The sequence below is a fragment of the Perca flavescens genome, chromosome 9 (genome assembly GCF_004354835.1).
Source record: "Perca flavescens isolate YP-PL-M2 chromosome 9, PFLA_1.0, whole genome shotgun sequence".
NCBI classification, from domain to species: Eukaryota; Metazoa; Chordata; class Actinopteri; order Perciformes; family Percidae; genus Perca; species Perca flavescens.
In genome coordinates this window covers 32,789,731-32,808,836 of record NC_041339.1, presented here as the reverse complement: position 1 = coordinate 32,808,836, position 19,106 = coordinate 32,789,731, and the positions used below count along the sequence as shown (strand labels likewise).

At 41.9% G+C, this 19,106-nt stretch overlaps 1 protein-coding gene across 1 annotated transcript in view; it reads right to left on the bottom strand.

Annotated features, from left to right (window-relative positions):
• gmds (GDP-mannose 4,6-dehydratase) overlaps window positions 1–19,106 on the bottom strand; it is a 183,671-nt gene that overhangs the window by 114,292 nt on the left and 50,273 nt on the right. The window contains exons 5-6 of the mRNA XM_028587738.1: window positions 3,143–3,335; window positions 1,615–1,719 (exon numbers count right to left, since the gene is read on the bottom strand). Coding sequence (XP_028443539.1) covers window positions 1,615–1,719; window positions 3,143–3,335 — 298 coding nt within the window. The remainder of the gene's footprint in view (window positions 1–1,614; window positions 1,720–3,142; window positions 3,336–19,106) is intronic.

Genomic DNA, 19,106 nt, shown 5'->3' with positions numbered 1-19,106 from the left:
CTGCTTTATGAGCAACAACAGCCGTAACTCTGAGAATAGAAGTGGCAGGAGCAAACCCAATGGCCTGCTGCAGAAATGCTGACTGTGGAAAAAGGAGGATGAAGACATGGAATGAGGCAAGAGAGAGGAAGAAAGAGAAAAGGAGTGTGTGTAGAAAAAAATGGAAAGATTGAAGCGAAGTCAGAGAAGAAGTTGAGAAAGAGCCGACCAGGGATCAAAAGGCTAAGGACGTGTTATCTAGCGAGCAGAGAGCTTTGCCCTTATAAGCTCATTGTGTGTGTTATGAAAAGGACACAAGCATCTCTGATTTCAGTTTCACAAGGCCACTCAATCAGCATGTTTGTTTATCACTAGAGCTGCAACTAATGATTATTTTCATGATCACTAACTAGCCGATTTATAGTATTTTGATCCTACTTTATCGTAAAGTCTACACATTACATTACATCTCATTTAGCTGACGCTTTTATCCAAAGCGACTTACAATTGCTCTATATTTCAGAGGTCGCAAGCCTCTGGAGCAACTAGGGGTTAAGTGTCTTGCTCAGGGACACATTGGTTGATGTATCGCAGTGGGAATCAAACCCGGATCTCCCACACCAAAGGCACATGTCATATCCACTGCGCCATCACCACCCCACAACATCAGAAAACAGTGAACAGTTTTTGTCTGAACAACTGTCAAGATCCCCAAAGGCACAAAGGCAGCAAATCTTCAAATGCAAGCGGCTGGAACCAGAGAATGTCCGAAGGTTTTTGATAAATGACCCGACCAATCAACCAATTATTATAACTGTCTAAGATTCATTTTCGGTTTAAGCACTACTTGGTCATCTCCAGCACTCCTCCTATCATCCAACACTTTCTTTCTTCTGGCTTGTACGCGTTACGCATCATTCCTAGGTCGACTCCGTCAACCAATTCTGCATTGCATGACCTCAGTGGCGACTGCCCCATCTTTGCTGAGCTGGCTGTAAACTGCACCGGTTCCCACACCTATCTATCTGTGGTAACCCATTAGGGTTTATTGGCTGACCCCTGACCTCTGCTGGGGTCGTAGCCAGGGCCTTCATTAGGGGATAAATCATAAACACCTGAGCGGCTGACCTGGGCGCAGCACTGGGGCTGCAGTCATGTGGTATTCATTTTGGGTCGCGGTGGCGTGTAAATCGGGTTAAACCAGCGCCTGTGACCCTCTGGGCTCAGAGCACATATTAAAAATGTGACCACAACCCACTCACTATGTGTCAGAATGTGTGTAAGAATGTGTCATGTGTTTATGAGAAACCTGGCTCCACCAGTGAATGAATATGACTTTATATAGAGCATGTAATTGAATACTTTTACACAATCCAACAATGGTTTACCTTCTGTTTTACTGCTTTATTGTGGGTTCTGCCTGTTGCTAAGTAAATGCCATTTTTTCACAATCTAATTTCAACTTTGCAAAAAACTGTCCTCTATGATGTGACATAATCATTCTTGTCTTCTCCTCTTCTACTCTATTACTACCAGGTGCTACAACAACCTCAATTTCTTTTTTACGTCAGGACAAAAAAAAAAGAAAAGTTTGTGTTATAGGACAGCAGGATGCGTGTCGTGCTGCGAGCTCACCTCTCCTCGGGCTCTCGTGGTTAAAGAGGATCCCGTTGACAGCGAACATGTTGTAGGCCTCTCGAAAGTTCACCACGATCCAGTAGGCATAGAGCTTCGCGGCACCTGAGGAGAGAGGTGGAGAAAGACAGAAACAGAGGGAACAGGGTGACAGAAGCATATTAGTACCAGAAAAGTGAAGAGGTATCACTTCACACAAAACCCAACCGTCTCTTCAATCGTTCCTCTATGGACTACAACAGTGCACAAGCAGACTGTTCACACTCGCATGACGCTTTTATTCACTCAATCAACAAATTAAACTTTCATGTAGCCATTAGCACAGTTTAATCTGACCGAGTGACCATGTAAGCAGAAAGAGAAACACGGATCCTCTCTTCCCGAAGCAGCAGAAGGACCCTAAAAGAGAAAAGGATTCTGTGTTGTAACTGCACTACATGTCATGGTTGAACACAGCGGTACCGCAGATCACATTTCACCGTCCGGAACGTGAACCACGGACTCCTGCCGATTGACCAAAAGCAGGCTCGTACAAAAAGTTCTCCCTCTTTACCTCTCACCAGCTTCCTCCTCCCTTCTCCTGCGACGAGGGGAATACCAGAGCAAGCAAAGGGAGGCGCCCGTTGATTAAGCCGTAGGTCAGGATGTACACTGGAGGTCGCCATGGGAACCCTTGCCTCCCCTTTCCAAAGTCTAATTAATAGAGGAGCAGCCCTCCTTGTGATGGTATGCGCCTCCCATGCAGCCTCAGATTGAGTGCTGACAGATGGGGAAAGTGTCAGTGAGGAGAGCATTTAGACAACAGAGAACATGAAACCTGATCGCTCACACACGTGTACAGCCTGCCTGTGTGTGTGGAAGTGTGTTGAAAGTGAGTGCTGTGGATATAAAGGTGTCTTTGTTAAAGTGAGAGCCACTCTAGTCTTCAGTCAGACGTTTTGGCCTCGGGGTGTGTGGAGAGCTCAAAACGCTGCCTGAGCACTGAAGCCCCCCTCTACACACACACAAGTCTGTATTACTATCTTTGTGGGGACATATCATTGACATAATGCATTCCCTAGCCCCTTATCCTAACCTTAACCATCACAACTGAATGCCTAACCTTAACCCTTACCCTCACCCTAACCATAACCTAATTCGAACCCTAATCCTAAAACCAAGTCTTAACCCTCAAACAGCCCTTTAAACTTGTGGGGACCAGCATTTTGGTCCCCACAAGGCTGTGCAGACCCCACAAGTATACCACACACACACACACACACACACACAGACACACACAGACACAGACAGACACAGACAGACACAGACAGACAGACACAGACACAGACTCACACACACACACACACAGACACACACACACACCTGCAGAGGTATCAAGCAAACTGTGTTTGTATGCAAACTGTGTTTGGATGCCCTTATATGGCCATACGCAATAGTTTGACGAATAGTGCAAGGTAGAAAATGTTAATCAGTGTATGTGTTTCCACATGGATCTACAGTGCATTATGTATGGGTGAGCGAGTATTACCGTAAGGTGAGCGAGGGTAGAAGGGCGTGGTTTCCTTCTGAGGGATCTCCTGAACTTTGCCGTACAGCTCACTGGTGGAGGCCTGGTAGAATTTGACGCTGTTGGTCAGACCGCACGTCTTTATGGCATCCAAGAGACGAAGCGTACCTACACCGTCCACGTTAGCGGTGTACTCGGCCAAATCGAAGGAGATCTGAGAAAGAAAAAGAGATGACTGAGTGATCTTAATAACATTACTTAAACATTCTGTAAAAGGATTCATACTATTTAATGTAGATTATAGAAAAGAAGTGTAAACTGGAGACATCGATTTGTCTTAAAAATAAGGACTTAAGGCTCGACTTTGACTCAACTTAAGCAAAAACATTCAAGTTTTGACCTGGTGAAATCACGGAACAAGAAATAATAAATAATACTGTGACAGGCAGGCCTTGCACTGCCACACAGTTTGCATAGCTACAGATTAGGCCTATACACAGGACGTACCTGGTCTAGTCAAATGCGGTGTTATTTTATTGATCAGCATACATAGATAGAGAATATTGCTTTTGAAGATGTGATTTCAATTCACTGACTTGCTCCAAAACCTTTAGAAACAGCTCTGCTTTGAGACTGTTACAATTTGTTTTGATTTTAATGGCAACATGTATCAAATTTTCAAACCCACTATGCCTAGTTCCACAGAAATCATATCCAACACATCACAATTGTGCTTCCATTCACTAAAAGTTTAGTAAAATCCTTTAAAGGTCCCATGGCATGAAAATGTCACTTTATGAGGTTTTTTAACATTAATATGCGTTCCCCCAGCCTGCCTATGGTCCCCCAGTAGCTAGAAATAGTGATAGGTGTAAACCGAGCCCTGGGTATCCTGCTCTGCATTTGAGAAAATGAAAGCTCGGATGGGCCGATCTGGAATCTTCTCCTTATGAGGTCATAAGGAGCAAGGTTACCTCCCCTTTCTCTGCTTTGCCCGCCCAGAGAATTTGGCTCACCCATGAGAGAGAGACATCATGGCTTTCAAACAAGCAAAGTGGCAGTTGGTCAAGGCCACACCCCCACCCTCCACCTTGCCCCCCCACACTCTCTCCTCCTCAATAGCTACAGACACAGAAATGGCACATACTAAAGAAAGCTCATTGTGGTACTGGCTCTAGTGGCTGTAATTCTGCACCAAGGCTGAATTTCGGGAAAGAGACTTCAGATACAGTATTAGGGGACCACTAAGGTCTATATAAAAGAGACTTCAGATACAGTATTAGGGGACCACTATGGTCTATATAAAAGAGACTTCAGATACAGTATTAGGGGACAACTAAGGCCTATATAAAAGAGACTTCAGATACAGTATTAGGAGACCACTAAGGCCTATATAAAAGAGACTTCAGATACAGTATTAGGGGACCACTAAGATCTATATAAAAGAGACTTCAGATACAGTATTAGGGGACCACTAAGGTCTATATAAAAGAGACTTCAGATACAGTATTAGGGGACCACTAAGGTCTATATAAAAGACTTCAGATACAGTATTAGGGGACCACTAAGGCCTATATAAAAGAGACTTCAGATTCAGTATTTGGGGACCACTGAGGTATTCGGTGACCACTGAGGTCTATATAAAAGCATCCAAAGAGCACCATGTCATGGAACCTTTAAAATCAGGCTTGCTGCATTTGCACTTGACCGCTGTCAATTATCAGGTCAACCATATCTCAATTAAGAGGAGCTGGTACTGTCATGTCAGACAATCAGGGTGCAGTATTGTGACTGTTTTGCCTGTGAGGTCTCAAGTTTTGAAATTCATTTAAGAGTTACTCTTTTAAATCACCAACATGTAAATAATGAAGGCTATTGCCAAAGTATGCCTAAAAACAAAATGATGCAAAGTGAGTAACTTGACAGATGTCACAAGGTCACTGCACATTACACACAAATTCTGCCATAAAAGAAGAGGGGGGCGACAATGATGCCGAACGTAATTGGAGAATGTGTTGTTTCTGGAGTCCATCAGAGCCGATCAGAAGGCTCATACCTCAAACTAAATACTCCAACTCCCAGAATGCCTGTTTCCACTGCTGAGGACTAAGATGGGAGGAAACTTAACGAACACTTGGGGGGAAATTAAGTTTAAATTAGAAATGGATGTGCCGTGCACGACTGTGCACTTGGACTGTGTGTGCTTGTTTGAGTGCCAGGTTGGCCTCAGGCTCCAAATCAGGCGTGACGGTTAAAAGCCGTGCTGGTTAGTGGTCATCACACCTGGAGCGAATGGCATGAGCCCCGTCTGTATGGAGGAAACCCTTTGGCCCTTTAGTGCTTCCACACCGGCGCTGTACACACAGCCAGATAAAGACCCCTTATTTAAAGCTGGGACCCAAGAACACTGGGCCTCTATTCCACTCAAAGTCCATACACACACATGCACTGACACACAAACACACACACACAGTGAGCAGGTTTGATCAGGTTCAATTACACTCCACAGCTCGGTGTAATTACCTGTGACGTTCCACTCACGCGTTTACTTTGCATTCTGACATTTTCATTTACTTCATTTACAAGAGAAAGTGAGGGGACACTTTATATACCAACATATACTGTACGTTTACATGACGTTTTCTACATGACACGAGAGGTGCACACAGTAATGGCAATACCTGTGCAATAAAGTCCACTCCGAAATCCCAACAAACTGAATAGTGTACTTAAAGTTGACCAGGTGAATGAATGCACAAAAGGTATACTATTATTTACTGAGGAGATGTTGTTTGATGCACGTAAAGATGTCCGAGGGACTAACTGTTGACCACACAGCCTCAGAATGTCAGCTACTTCCATTTTGAGTTAGACTTTTTTTTTTTTTAACATGATATTCATCCATGAGAATTCAAGTGATCATAATATTAAACGAAATACATCGGACAATCTGAATACACTAACACAAACACACAGGTACAAAAATGTTTAGGTCTTCAATTTATCTAGCCAACATTCAATTTATCAAGTTATCTTTTAGTTTATAGAATAAAAAAAGTAAGGTGTAAGGTATAAATCCATTCAGAAATTCTTTATAGTCTGACCAACAGCCAAAATTATTTCATTTGTAATGATTTGGAATTAAAAAACAAGGAACTCTTTGCATTTTTAGAACGGTACCCAGGATAATAAAAACTAAAACTTCCAGTCAATCTGTTGATTCACTGAATATTTGTTCTAGCACTGTTTTGTACTTCCAGAACTATTTGTTTAATATTAATGTCTCCTCATCACTCCACATAGATGTGATGTTTTTGTCTGACATTATATTACTGCTTTACTTCTGCTTTTACTACTTCAGTGGACGTTTGAGTGACATGCTTCATATAGGTCATGATTTATTTGCTGATACCGTTTCCACTCAGTACCCACTCAACGTGTAACAACGATGGCTACTACACTATAGTTGCACCAGTGAGTTAGAATCGAATGCCAGTTCATATTTGTAATCTTGCTTAACTTATTCTTTGATCAGATAGTTCCTGATTTAAATCAACACGTTGTCCAATTTAGACAATTTTATTTCAAGGTCCCATGACATGGTGCTCTTTGGATGCTTTTATATAGACCTTAGTGGTCCGCTAATACTGTATCTGAAGTCTCTTTTATATAGACCTTAGTGGTCCCCTAATACTGTATCTGAAGTCTCTTTTATATAGACCTTAGTGGTCCGCTAATACTGTATCTGAAGTCTCTTTTATATAGACCTTAGTGGTCCCCTAATACTGTATCTGAAGTCTTTTTTATATAGACCTTAGTGGTCCCCTAATACTGTATCTGAAGTCTCTTTTATATAGACCTTAGTGGTCCCCTAATACTGTATCTGAAGTCTCTTTTATATAGACCTTAGTGGTCCCTTAATACTGAATCTGAAGTCTCTTTTATATAGACCTTAGTGGTCCCTTAATACTGTATCTGAAGTCTCTTTTATATAGACCTTAGTGGTCCCAGTGGTACCAGTCCCACAATGAGCTTTCCTTAGTATGTGCCATTTCTGTATCTGTAGCTATTGAGGAGGAGAGAGGGGGGGCAAGGTGGAGGGTGAGGGTGTGGCCTTGACCAACTGCCACTTTGCTCGTTTGAAAGCCATGATGTCTCTCTCTCATGGGTGAGCCAAATTCTCTGGGCGGGCAAAGCAGAGAAAGGGGAGGTAACCTTGCTCCTTATGACCTCATAAGGAGAAGATTCCAGATCGGCCCATCTGAGCTTTCATTTTCTCAAATGCAGAGCACGATACCCAGGGCTCGGTTTACACCTATCACCATTTCTAGCCACTGGGGGACCATAGGCAGGCTGGGGGAACGCATATTAATGTTAAAAAAAAAAACTCAAAGTGACATTTTCATGCCATGGGACCTTTAAAAGTGCAATATGTAATACTGACAGCTAGTGTTTAAAATAGTTACTGCAGTACACATTCAAAATACTGGAGAGAGTCGTCCAAGTTCACAAAGGTTGCCAGGTTGAGACTGCAGCATCCACAACAATGTTGCTAGATGCTTGTCTCACATAGCCAGACATTACAGCACAGCCAAGTAGCTAACGTTAGATGCTGGCTATATTGACAGTCAGAAATGCCCGCGCTCATGCGGAGCTCTGTAACCAACTGACAGACACAATTTTTCGGCTTAGAATTACAGTAGGAACCGCTAAAAATAACACTACCTTGCCATCCTCTCCAATCGACTGAACACACTTTATTGGCTTAGAATTACGGCAACAATCGCTACACTGCAAACTCACAGTCATCTCTTTTTAGGTTTTTACACCCTCCCTCTCTTGGCTTAAAATACGTAATTAACCGTTGTCGGCTAGCTACGGCCGCTGAACAGGCTACACATTGTAAACAGCCATGGGCTGCTTGCCTGGTCCTCCATTAACGTTAGCAGTTAGCAGGGTCAGCAAGGCGGCGTTAGCCAGGACCAGTCGGGATCACTTTACTGGCTGTGTCTCAACTGTTTTTGCGAGTAACCAACTCGGGTACTCTAGCTTCACTTCAATGTGAGTACATGAATGTTGAAATTAATTTTTATTTTATCACACACACACACACACACACACACAGATTCCCTTTCCAACAATAGACATGTAATTCCAGCTCTCTCAGGTCCACCTTCAGCTCTTCCTCCTCCTCTCCTCCACCTCTTCCATCCTTACACATTTCTCCTCCTTTTTGTGTCACTGCTCACTCTCCCTGGACCTCATAAACCTTATTTTATGCTACTACAGTCCCTTCTTCACCGACACCCCCTCTCTGTCCTGCTGTCTGTGTGGGAGTCCCTCCACACACACAGACTCCGGGTATCAAAACCAGCTGAGAGGGGCAGGGTCCAGGACGCCTTGACAACTTAAATCAAACAAATTGCCTTAATGCCTCCATTCTCTGTCATTATGTAAGGCAGGGCCTGAGCGTTGACGGTTTAAAGGCCAGACGTTTGTGTACAACGCTGTGTGTGTGTGTGTGTCTCTCGACTGCTGGGCCCCTCGGTCGACCTAGCAGATATTGTTCTGTTCTGGGAAGTCAGCCAGGCTCTGTCAGCATTGGGGGTCTGCCGCCGACGCGGAGAAAAAAAGCGATCTGTTTAAAAGGTTCTAAATGTACAGGATATAGGTGCTGCATTTAGTGGTTTCATTTCTTTCCTGCTCACACAGGGCCTGTTGAAATGCATGCTTAAAACTGGGGAATGTGCCTCTGTGCGTGTGTGAATGTGTGCAAGTCACATACAGTAGAGTGTTGGTGTGTGTGTCTTGACAGATGTATAAATATAAGCTACGTGTATTCAGCCGTGGCCTCCCTCTGCATACCTGCATGGCCTTCCACACAGGATAATATGAAGCTCTCTCTCTCTATGTATATATACACATATATATGTGTGTGTGTGTGTGTGTGTGTGTGTGTGTATATATATATATATATATATATATATATATATATATATATATATATATATATATATATATATATATATATATATATATATATATATATATATATATATATACATATATACACACACACACATATATATATACACACACATATACATACATATATACATACATACATACATATGTGTTTCGATAAAATTATCAAATCTTTCTGTATAAAGTTTTTCAAGGATTTTGGAGAACTGGGGGAGTATAGAAACAGGCCTGTAATTTGTGAACAGGTGTCTATCCCCAGCTTTATATACTGGTATTACTTTTGCTATTTTCATGTTGTTTGGAAATTTACCAGATTGAAAAGACAAGTTACAAATATTTAGTTAGTGGTTCAGCAATTTCTTCAACAACTTGTTTTATTATAATCATATCAATATTATTCCAATCCGTGGAACATTTGCTTTTACAATTTTTTACAATGTTTATTATTTCATTTCTTTCCACTGCTCTAAGGAAAATAGAGGTCTGATTACAAGGTAAATTGTGATGATTGTGGTGCATGGGATCATAAAATCTAGGTAAATATATGTAAACGGATTTACTCTACTGCAAATTATTAATTATTATTAATTAATTTAACCCATATTCCCCCCCCACCCCCTCCTCCACGCAGGTGCTAGTAGCCAAGCAGGACACAGAGGATTAAAAAAACATGATAAATCCAGAGAGAGTTGTGTGGAGCTGATAGTCTTAATTAGTTTTGTAGCAACTCATTTGGCAATGGCTTGAACATAACGGACGTTCATTAATATCAAAAAGTTACACACTAAAGCTTTAATCACAGCTCAGATTACAGAGATATTACAGGAGAAAGACTACCCCTCTGTGAGCGTCACTTTCTCGTGAGAAAAATAGAGAGCGAGTGTGTGTGCATGAGCATGGGTGGGGGTTTGTTGGGGGAAAACCACAGTCAATTACACCTTTACTCATCACATTACAGGCCAACTCAAATTAGAGCAGTCGTGTGTTAACAGGGAAAAGACAAACAGGCTGAATTCCCTCCAGGAGAGAGGTTTAGACCCGACCTGGCAACCCACGCACCGCCAGACAGATCAATTACTCCACTTTCATCAGCTCCACTACAGTGTCACTCATCTGCACCATGAAGCCAAGATATAGACCCCACTTTCCCTCGCAAACATGAAGCCTCAGTACAGCGCTGCTCCTCTCCGTTTTTGGAGAATTTGGAGTCTTTTCTTCGCATCAGTAATCAGAAGGTGTGAATAATGCTTGGGCGAAGCAGTTTTAAGATAGTAATTTGTGTAATAATAAACCCTTTAGTTCTAATTAACAGCCATAAGAAATGATAGCCTACAGCTGCAGCTGCGCTAAAGATGTAACACAAAGTAGAAGCCTGGAGAATTAATTCTTTGACAGCCCATTTAAGTCTGTATGATTATTATTTAACAATTAACTCATATTTATTGATTTACTGGGGTATGCAGTGTTTATAGATGTATCTGTTGGATCAGTCAGGCTATATATAAAACGGAGTTTAGATTGATGTTGGTGATCAGATTTTTCTTTTCTGTTTAGTTTCCAAGACTACTTAGTTAAGATTCAGGAAAGATCCAATCCAATTTTATTTATAGAGCGCATTTCACAGATAAGAAACCAACAAAGCGCTTTACAAGGTACATACAAACATACATTGGGTAAAGAAAATACAGCATGACATGAGGAGAGACGAGGAGAAAAAGGCAACTCCCAGACTATGCCCCCACTAGGAGCACAGTGTGTGAACAGGAAAAAAACACCTCAGCAACATAAGCACATAACCAATACAAGGGCACACAAGACACGCAATGGGTGAGGAGAGTCATAAGATAAGATAATCTTCATGGTTGAAAGAAACCAACATTGACTGCTGGTGGGAGACAGAATGCAAACTATTGGCGTTTTTCCATTACATGGTACCTGCTCGACTTGCCTCGACTCTACTCACCTCGACTCGCTGTGCGTTCGTTTTCCATTGCAGATTTTAGTATCGCCTCAGCGTGGCTGGTTGTCATAGCGACTGCCGTGGGCGTGGCTTAGTAGCTTGCTTTTCCCATTGACATATCCCCGACGCATTTCCTGGTTCTCCGTCTCCGTAAACAACATGATATCAAAGAGATAAGTAACGTTTACTGCTCCAGATTTCCCACCGTGGTCACATATATATGACTCTAGAGTCGCTACTCGCTTTGTTTCTCTCACATATATATGACTCTAATTGCCGTCACTCTCTCACTTCTCCCTCGCTCACTAGCTTCCCACACACACACACACACGGCGACTTGACACACACACACACACACACACACACAAGCGCACCAGTATAACCATCAGGCCACTTGTATGCTACGGAGAAAGCTCTGCTGGCTAAACTATTTAAAAATGCCGTCTCTCGCTAGCAATGCAGTGATCAGTGACGCTTCTTTCCGACCAATCAGCAGCCTGCAGGGTTTCACGTCACCTTCTCGGCTCGCCTCAGCTCGCTTGGAACCTCGACTGAGCAGGTAGTAAAAAAAGTACCTGTTGGCAGGTACCAGGTACTTTTTTTCGTAATGGAAAACCAAAAAAGGCGAGTAGAGTCGAGGCGAGGCGAGTAGGTACCATGTAATGGAAAAGAGCCATATGATCTATGAACTAAAAATCTTGTCTTTGTCATGCATCACCTGCAACACATGCACCACTCTGCACCAGGAACTACACTGGTTCGGTTTGCTCTATTATGCCAATTAAAACACATTCAATGTCTGACAACATTGTAATTTTGGGTTGGCCAATCAGATCAGACACATGGTGTCCAATAATTTAAGGAAATCCTGGTGTCATTTTCAAAACCTTTATCGGAGAGGTTTTCCCTGAGCCCAAGTTAGCATCCTAAAATGTCTCGTTTTGTCCAACCAACAGTGAAAACCCAAGAGATATTCAGCTGACAATGAGATAAGACAAACACAAAGACAGAAGCAGTTAATCCTCTCACAGATTAATCAAATACCAAAATAGTTGTTTATACCTTTTCTTTTTAGCTGATCAACTACTTGATTAATCAATTAATTTTTGCAGCTCTAATAAGACAAAATAACTCCGTTAGTGTTGCTGAAAGTGTAAGATGCTTTCACAGTGTACAACCCAAGAAAATCTAATTTATTTAAATTATCACTATTGTAGGTTACAAAAATAGATTAAGGCAAATATCTACAAATAAAATGGATTATTATGACAACCACATGATGGTAAAAAGTCAGTGTTAATCATTAAAAAGGAACATATGCTTACTTTGAGGTTCATACTTGCATTTTGTGTTTCTACTAGAATGTGTTTACAGGTTTTAATGTTAAAAAATAACAAGAAATGTTCTCATAGCGTCTGTCTGCACCATCATTGCAGCCGGGGAATGACGTAACGGCACTGTAGTGGGACTTCCTATCGATATATAGTATAGTTGTGACATCAAATCTGTACAGAAGTCCTGACAGCTTGTTTGTGTTGACTTCGGGTCACATTGACGCATTTTCAATTTTTGTTTTATATCAGAAAATATGGGATGTAGAAATAAGTGCTGAAAATGTGTAGAAGAAAAATTTTACAATTTAAAACATTGGAAAAAGCAAAAACAAACTGAAAAAAAGGCGTCAAAAACGTCGGGAAAAAAAGTGTTTTTTTCAAGGTTGACGAGAAGACAACACAAGGGTTAAAGGCACAGTTTCTAAATACGGGCTGTGTGCATTTCTCTGTGGTTTGAGTGTTTTGATACTTTCAGGAGTATTTATATATCGCCTCAACCTTCTTTATAATAAGAAATTACACAGAGTCTCACTTTTTACAATATGGGACGTGTGATTTCTAATTCAGGTCAGTGACTGTATGGGTGTAGTGCAACATGATATGGAATTACTCCACAATTATTCCATGTTTTCCCCAGCTACCTGCTGTAGCCTAAGCTACTGTTGCTGTATGCATGCCCACGCTAACAGCCCACTCTTCAAACAGAGCTGTATCTCCATCATCATGTGTTGTGATGAAACTTGAGGGGGAATCAATCCACCTCCAGTTCTGTCTTGTTGTAATTGTGTCACTCAAGCTCGTCTGTGCATAAACACACACACACACACCTGTTAGAAAAACAATGCGCTAATTTTTCCTTGCAGTGTGCCAATTTGCCTTACGCAGACACAATACAATTTAAAAAGGAGAATACCAGAGACACAGTGAGTGACAGGGAGAGCGAGACAGAGGCGTGGATGTATGACATTGCATCATCCACCTGGAACGTCTAATGGCTCTTTGAGTGTTTTCACGCTGGGAATAAGGTGTTCTTAAAATGGATTTCAATAACAGTATCGCCCCCCCAACATACCAACACACACATAACCGCATCTTTCCAAGAGTTCCCTCGTCAGTAACATCCTTTGTGTTCAACAGGTGACATTTGAAGACTGACGGTTAAATATAGACAAGCGGAAACAATGCAAGCCTCTAAAGAGATTTAATTACAGAGTGCACCTGAAGGAAATCCGAACAGTTGAGTTTATTGATGGAGCGTCTCTTTAACATGAGCTCCCAGAATAGCACAACAGGTTCTCATGGTCTACATGAGCAGTTTTATAGTTTGGGTTTAATGAAGGACATTAGTTGGAAGTTAGCTTAGGAAGCTGGGATAACAAAAAAACAAAGATGCACGTCTTTGAATACAAAGGCCTGAAAGACTTGTTGAAAGTGACAAGAGTGTTTTCATCTTCATCTTGTGAGATGACAGGTTTAGTCCCATTTAAGCTTAACTTCACTATGGGATGCAAATTATCACGGATGTGTTTCTTGGCAGCCGCCTTTCATACAGAGAATGAAATGCTCCAGCATGCTTTGAAAACAGATTTTCTCCCTCATTTACTCAGGTGTTTCTTTTATTGTGTCTATTCACCGTATGCAGAGCTGAAGTGCAGAGAAAGTGACAGAATGTGAGGCTGAACACTGAAATGTTGATCTACTTGAAGAGAGCTTAAAGAAATAGGATTATAGAAATAAACTTGAAGGCAAAATTAAGGTCAACATTTATTTTTCAAATCAGGGATTTGCAGATGGCATGACATGCATCCACCCACCCACTAATCCCTCCCCCACTGATGTTCACTCATCATTGCGATCATATCTGGATCTCTGCGTTTTTGTGTCTAATTACAGGCGTCTTCTGGAAGGTTAGTGTGGAGGCTGCTGCAGCTATGGCAATGAACAAATACAAGTCAAACAGATCAGGTAGATCCGACAGACATATGGGAGACGTGGGAGTAGTGCACGTGTGGAGAAATACGTGCTGCGGCAGCGTATGTCAGGGCAGGTAAACAGAGCTGGAGATTGGCTGTCAAACTCGGGATTTATGCAGTCGAGTCTGGAAAGTCCCTGTCTGCTCCGCTCTACCTCTTTTACTCCTTCTTTTTCTCTGCATCGTTTTCTCTTGATGGCATTAATGTGAACAGGTGGTGGCCAGTCTCTCAGGGCACCAAAATGAAGGAAATTTGAGGGGTGACTGAGCCAATGCATTTTAGTCCAAAACTCCATCATTTCATTTTGATAGTTTTTCCAGTACCACTGCCAGACACACATCCTTACAAATAAATTATGTTACAACGAGCTTCAACTTTATTAAAGTAATACAGAAAAATATAAAATGTCCATAGCAGGCACATGTAAAAGCTCTAAAAACTCACAGCACCAAACTGCAGGCAAACAAAGTTAGCAACTAGCTAGTGTCCCTAATGCCAGGAAGAAACTATGTCCCCAGTATAACACAACAACAAAGACTACCTACAGATAATGCTACAAAAGGGACATTTGGAAAGTAGACATAAAATGCCCGTCAATATTTGCTTGGACACAGATCTGATGAAAGGCGGGAGGTAGCAATGTCAGGTAAACTGCTACAGAATGGTGAAAAAAGTGGTTGGCGGTAGCAATAGAATATTTAAATGGAAATTAATTGCTGGTGGCAGAAAGGTCTTCATTAAGATGAGAAGTGCTGAATGCCATAAGCGTTGGATAAGAGCACCTGGAATGGGAACTCCCTGGAAAAGTCAATCAAGGAGAGAAGAACCCCTTCATTCCCCCCTTCCCGTGATCGCGTGATCCACCCTTCAGACATTTACCACCAATCAATCACTCCGACCTCGCAAATATAAACACGCGTGTAAACACGGCAACAGGTCTTACTGCAGCGGGCTGCTGTCATGCCCCGGGGGCTGTTTGGAGCATTCACACGTGCGCACGTTAACACACATGAATACACAGGTAGGAACAGCTTTGTCATCAGTGACACTCTTCAGGAATTTCAACAGTGGTTTTCGGGGGTGTAAGGCCATGTCACACTACAACCAGCTACAGCTAACCTGGTTAAATAAAGGCTAAAGTAAAATAGAAAAACAACCACATCTGTTGCCAGTTGACGACACAAGTATAAAATGGTGATAGTGATAATGTGATCATGGGTCATTAGTGCTACCTGTTAAGCAAGGTGAAGAGTAATCCCTGGGCCACTGCACTGAGACCCTACACTACCTAAATCAGTATTTGAAAGAAACTCACCTTATCTTCCAGCATGAACAAAAACACACTAACTAGTATTCTGTGAGCAATCATAATTGTTTAAGTAAAGCTTTGTAATTGTGGTCAAAACTAGAATTTTTTTTTTTGTATTTTTTTTTTTTTTTTTTAAGAGTTGTGTGTACAGGACCAAGTTCAAGTATCAATGCCGCTGAATAACAAAATAAAATTATAGAACAGAGTTTGTGATTTTTAAGTTTTTATTAGTTTGTAGTTTAAGGAATTAATTAGAAGAATGCTGCACATTTACACTGATAAACACATAACCATTTGCCGTGACTCTATTATCTCAATACAAAGGCTCTTATAATCTAAGCAGTGCGTCATTGCTTTATTTTTGAGGTTTTTTTCCCCTCATATGGTTAAAGACAGGTCTTTTCTGGCTTTCACTTGTGACCAAGCTCTAACATATTTCATAACAGGAGAGAGACCGGATGATCCCCTAAAAACTTGAAAACTACAACTTAAAATTTTGTCACACTGCAACTTTCTTCACAACACACCGGAAGACAACAAAATAGGGCTGGGCGATATGGAGAAAATCAGATATCACGAAATTCTTGACCAAATACCTCGATATTGATATTGCGGCGATATTCTAGGGTTGACAATTGGTGCTTTAACAAAATATCTTCACACTTAGATTTTAGATAAATAATCATCAGTAATGTGGACATAATGTCTAAGTGGGGAAAAGGCAAATAATAGAACAGCTAGAACAGTCTGGTAAGTTCAGAAAAGTACATCACTTCACTGTAATGCAGCCTTTAAAACCAGGAAAAGACATCACTTATGTCTTATCACGATATCCAAAATCTAAGACGATATCTAGTCTCATATCACGATATCGATATAATATCGATATATTGCCCAGCCCTACAACAAAACACAACAGCATCCTAAATAGGAGATAACAACTCTCTCTCCCTCTCTGGGCATTTCCCCTCACACTCTTTATCAGCTGACCAGGACCAGATGTCTTCAAAGGAAGCGCTCAGAGGAAAGGTGAGGAAGGACCTCCCACATCTGAGACCCCCTGCCAGGACCAAACTGATCCCCTTTACGCCTCCGCCCTCCCCCCCCTTTCCTCACTCACCTTACCCGCCCCAATTCCAGCTGCTGCCCCTGCTCCATTTGGCTGTAATCAGCACCCAGCATCGCCTCTGATTAGACAAGGTGGGGGTGGTGGGAGGTAAAACTTGACAAATTGGCACATTCTTCTCCACCCCATTCCCCTTCTTCCCCATCTCTCTTAATCCTCGCTTTCCCTCTAACACACACACCCACAGACCCCACTTAAATATGGCAGCACCCCCCCAAACCTACCCTGCACCAATCATTAGATGAATGCTGTCCTTGTGAGCAGAATTAGACACACACACACACACACACACACACACACACACACACACACACACACACACACACACACACACACACACACACACACACACACACACACACACACACACACACACACACACACACACACACACACACACACACACACACACACACACACACACACACACACACACACACACACAATCTTTAAATAGAAGTGAAGTTTGGGGACCACCGCCCCTGCAGGTGCTACCTCTCTCTGGTTACACACACACACACACACAAACACACACATGGACTCACATGCATATACCACTACAAGAACACACTCCCATAAATACACACACAGACCACAGTCAGCCACAATAACGCATACCAACACACACTCTGGCTGCCCTGGTAGATGTCACAGAGCCATGTTACCAAAACGGAGCCCAGATTCTGATCCAACATTATGCCTGATTTACACAGCCTCCCTTCTCTCTCTCTGCACTGCTGCCCAACCTCAAACCCCAGTCAGGCTATCCCGGCCCACCCAGGACCCCCTGGACAGGAGCAGCTCAACAGCTGCATGTGTGTGTGTGTGTGTGTGTGTGTGTGAGTTGTAGAGAAAAGGGAACGAGCAGGATCCAGGTTATGGCCAGGGAAGTTACATGGTGCCTGTCCCGTTATAAATACCTTGTCGTCTGTCTTGCAGTCACTGAAAGTGTCTCTTCAGAGAGGTTTACGAGGCGTGTGCTGTCCTGATTGCAAGCCTCTAAGGTTATTAAAAAAAAAACTAAAAAAACAGGAGTGATCTGAAAAAGAGCACCATGGCGTGGCAGAGCAGGATACTGCCCAGAGGAAGGTTGGAAACAATTAGTGGGTTTACAGGCGCCCCAGTAGACAAGACACCCGATTTCTATAATCAGGTTAGGGGATTAAAGATCACCAAATCCATTTCTCCTGGAGAAAGGCGATTTCTTGCCACGTATACCAGGCCTCTACTAATTTTTTATTTTATTTTGACAAACTAAAATCTTAACTCACCGTCAACTTACTACCTTTTTCTGAAACTTTAAACCACATCAAACAGTCTTCCATAGTGATTTTATTACATCTTCCACACAGCTTTTTATACATGCAGATTTGACTGACAAAGACAGTGAAAGTATTGCTGTGACACCAGAACAACCCAACGAAAGGAATGATCATTACACATCATTGCATCCTGTTTTTTTTATATGTACTTTAAACAATAGTTTAGGTAAAAGTGAAACTAATGCCAAGTCGTCTCTGTAAGTCTAAAAAAGTTGTTCTCCACAGCTGAACAGTTGACCAGTGACACATTCGTGCTGTTAGAAAAAACACTTAGCCTCCTGTACAATTAAAAGATAAGTCTAATGATATTCTCTGTTTTCCTAAACACGTTAACGGTTTTGGTCTGTTAATTTGCGGATAATGAGAAAAAAATATACACAACAGTGTCTGCTCTATCCTTTAAAATAAGTAAGCCATGGCTTCAAAATAAGTTCAGTGGTTGGGAAGAAATCTCACTCTGACCTGCAGCAATGTGTTGTGCAGTGTTCTTGTATCCAAACAACTAAATCCAAAGTCCAACTAAAACGGACACTAAAATGAAGAGAGATTCTTGAAGTCTAAATAAGCAGGTCTCCATTCAATTTGAACTACAAGGAAAAACTTTGGCCTTCACTACAACGTAGTGTCTAATATTTTTTACATGAGCCAACCTAGATTCAAAACTATGGTCATTGGGAGACATTACATTTCTGACAAGATGCAAGCAAATCCTGGATAAAGTAACCAACAACTGCAATGGATGTAAACCATTAAGCCCCTTTTCCATACACATGTGGTGGCTTGGTTTGATTCGGTGCGTCAGCCAAGCACGGCAGGGGTTTGCATCTCCATTACAACAGGGCTGCCCACTTGAAGGTGTGCGTTTACCTGTAATGTGCTTGACTAGAGTCTATGTTCAAAAGTAGCTGACTGAACCATGGCTGTGACTAGTGGTCAAAAAACGGTGAATAAACATATTTCCTAATTAATTCCTTAT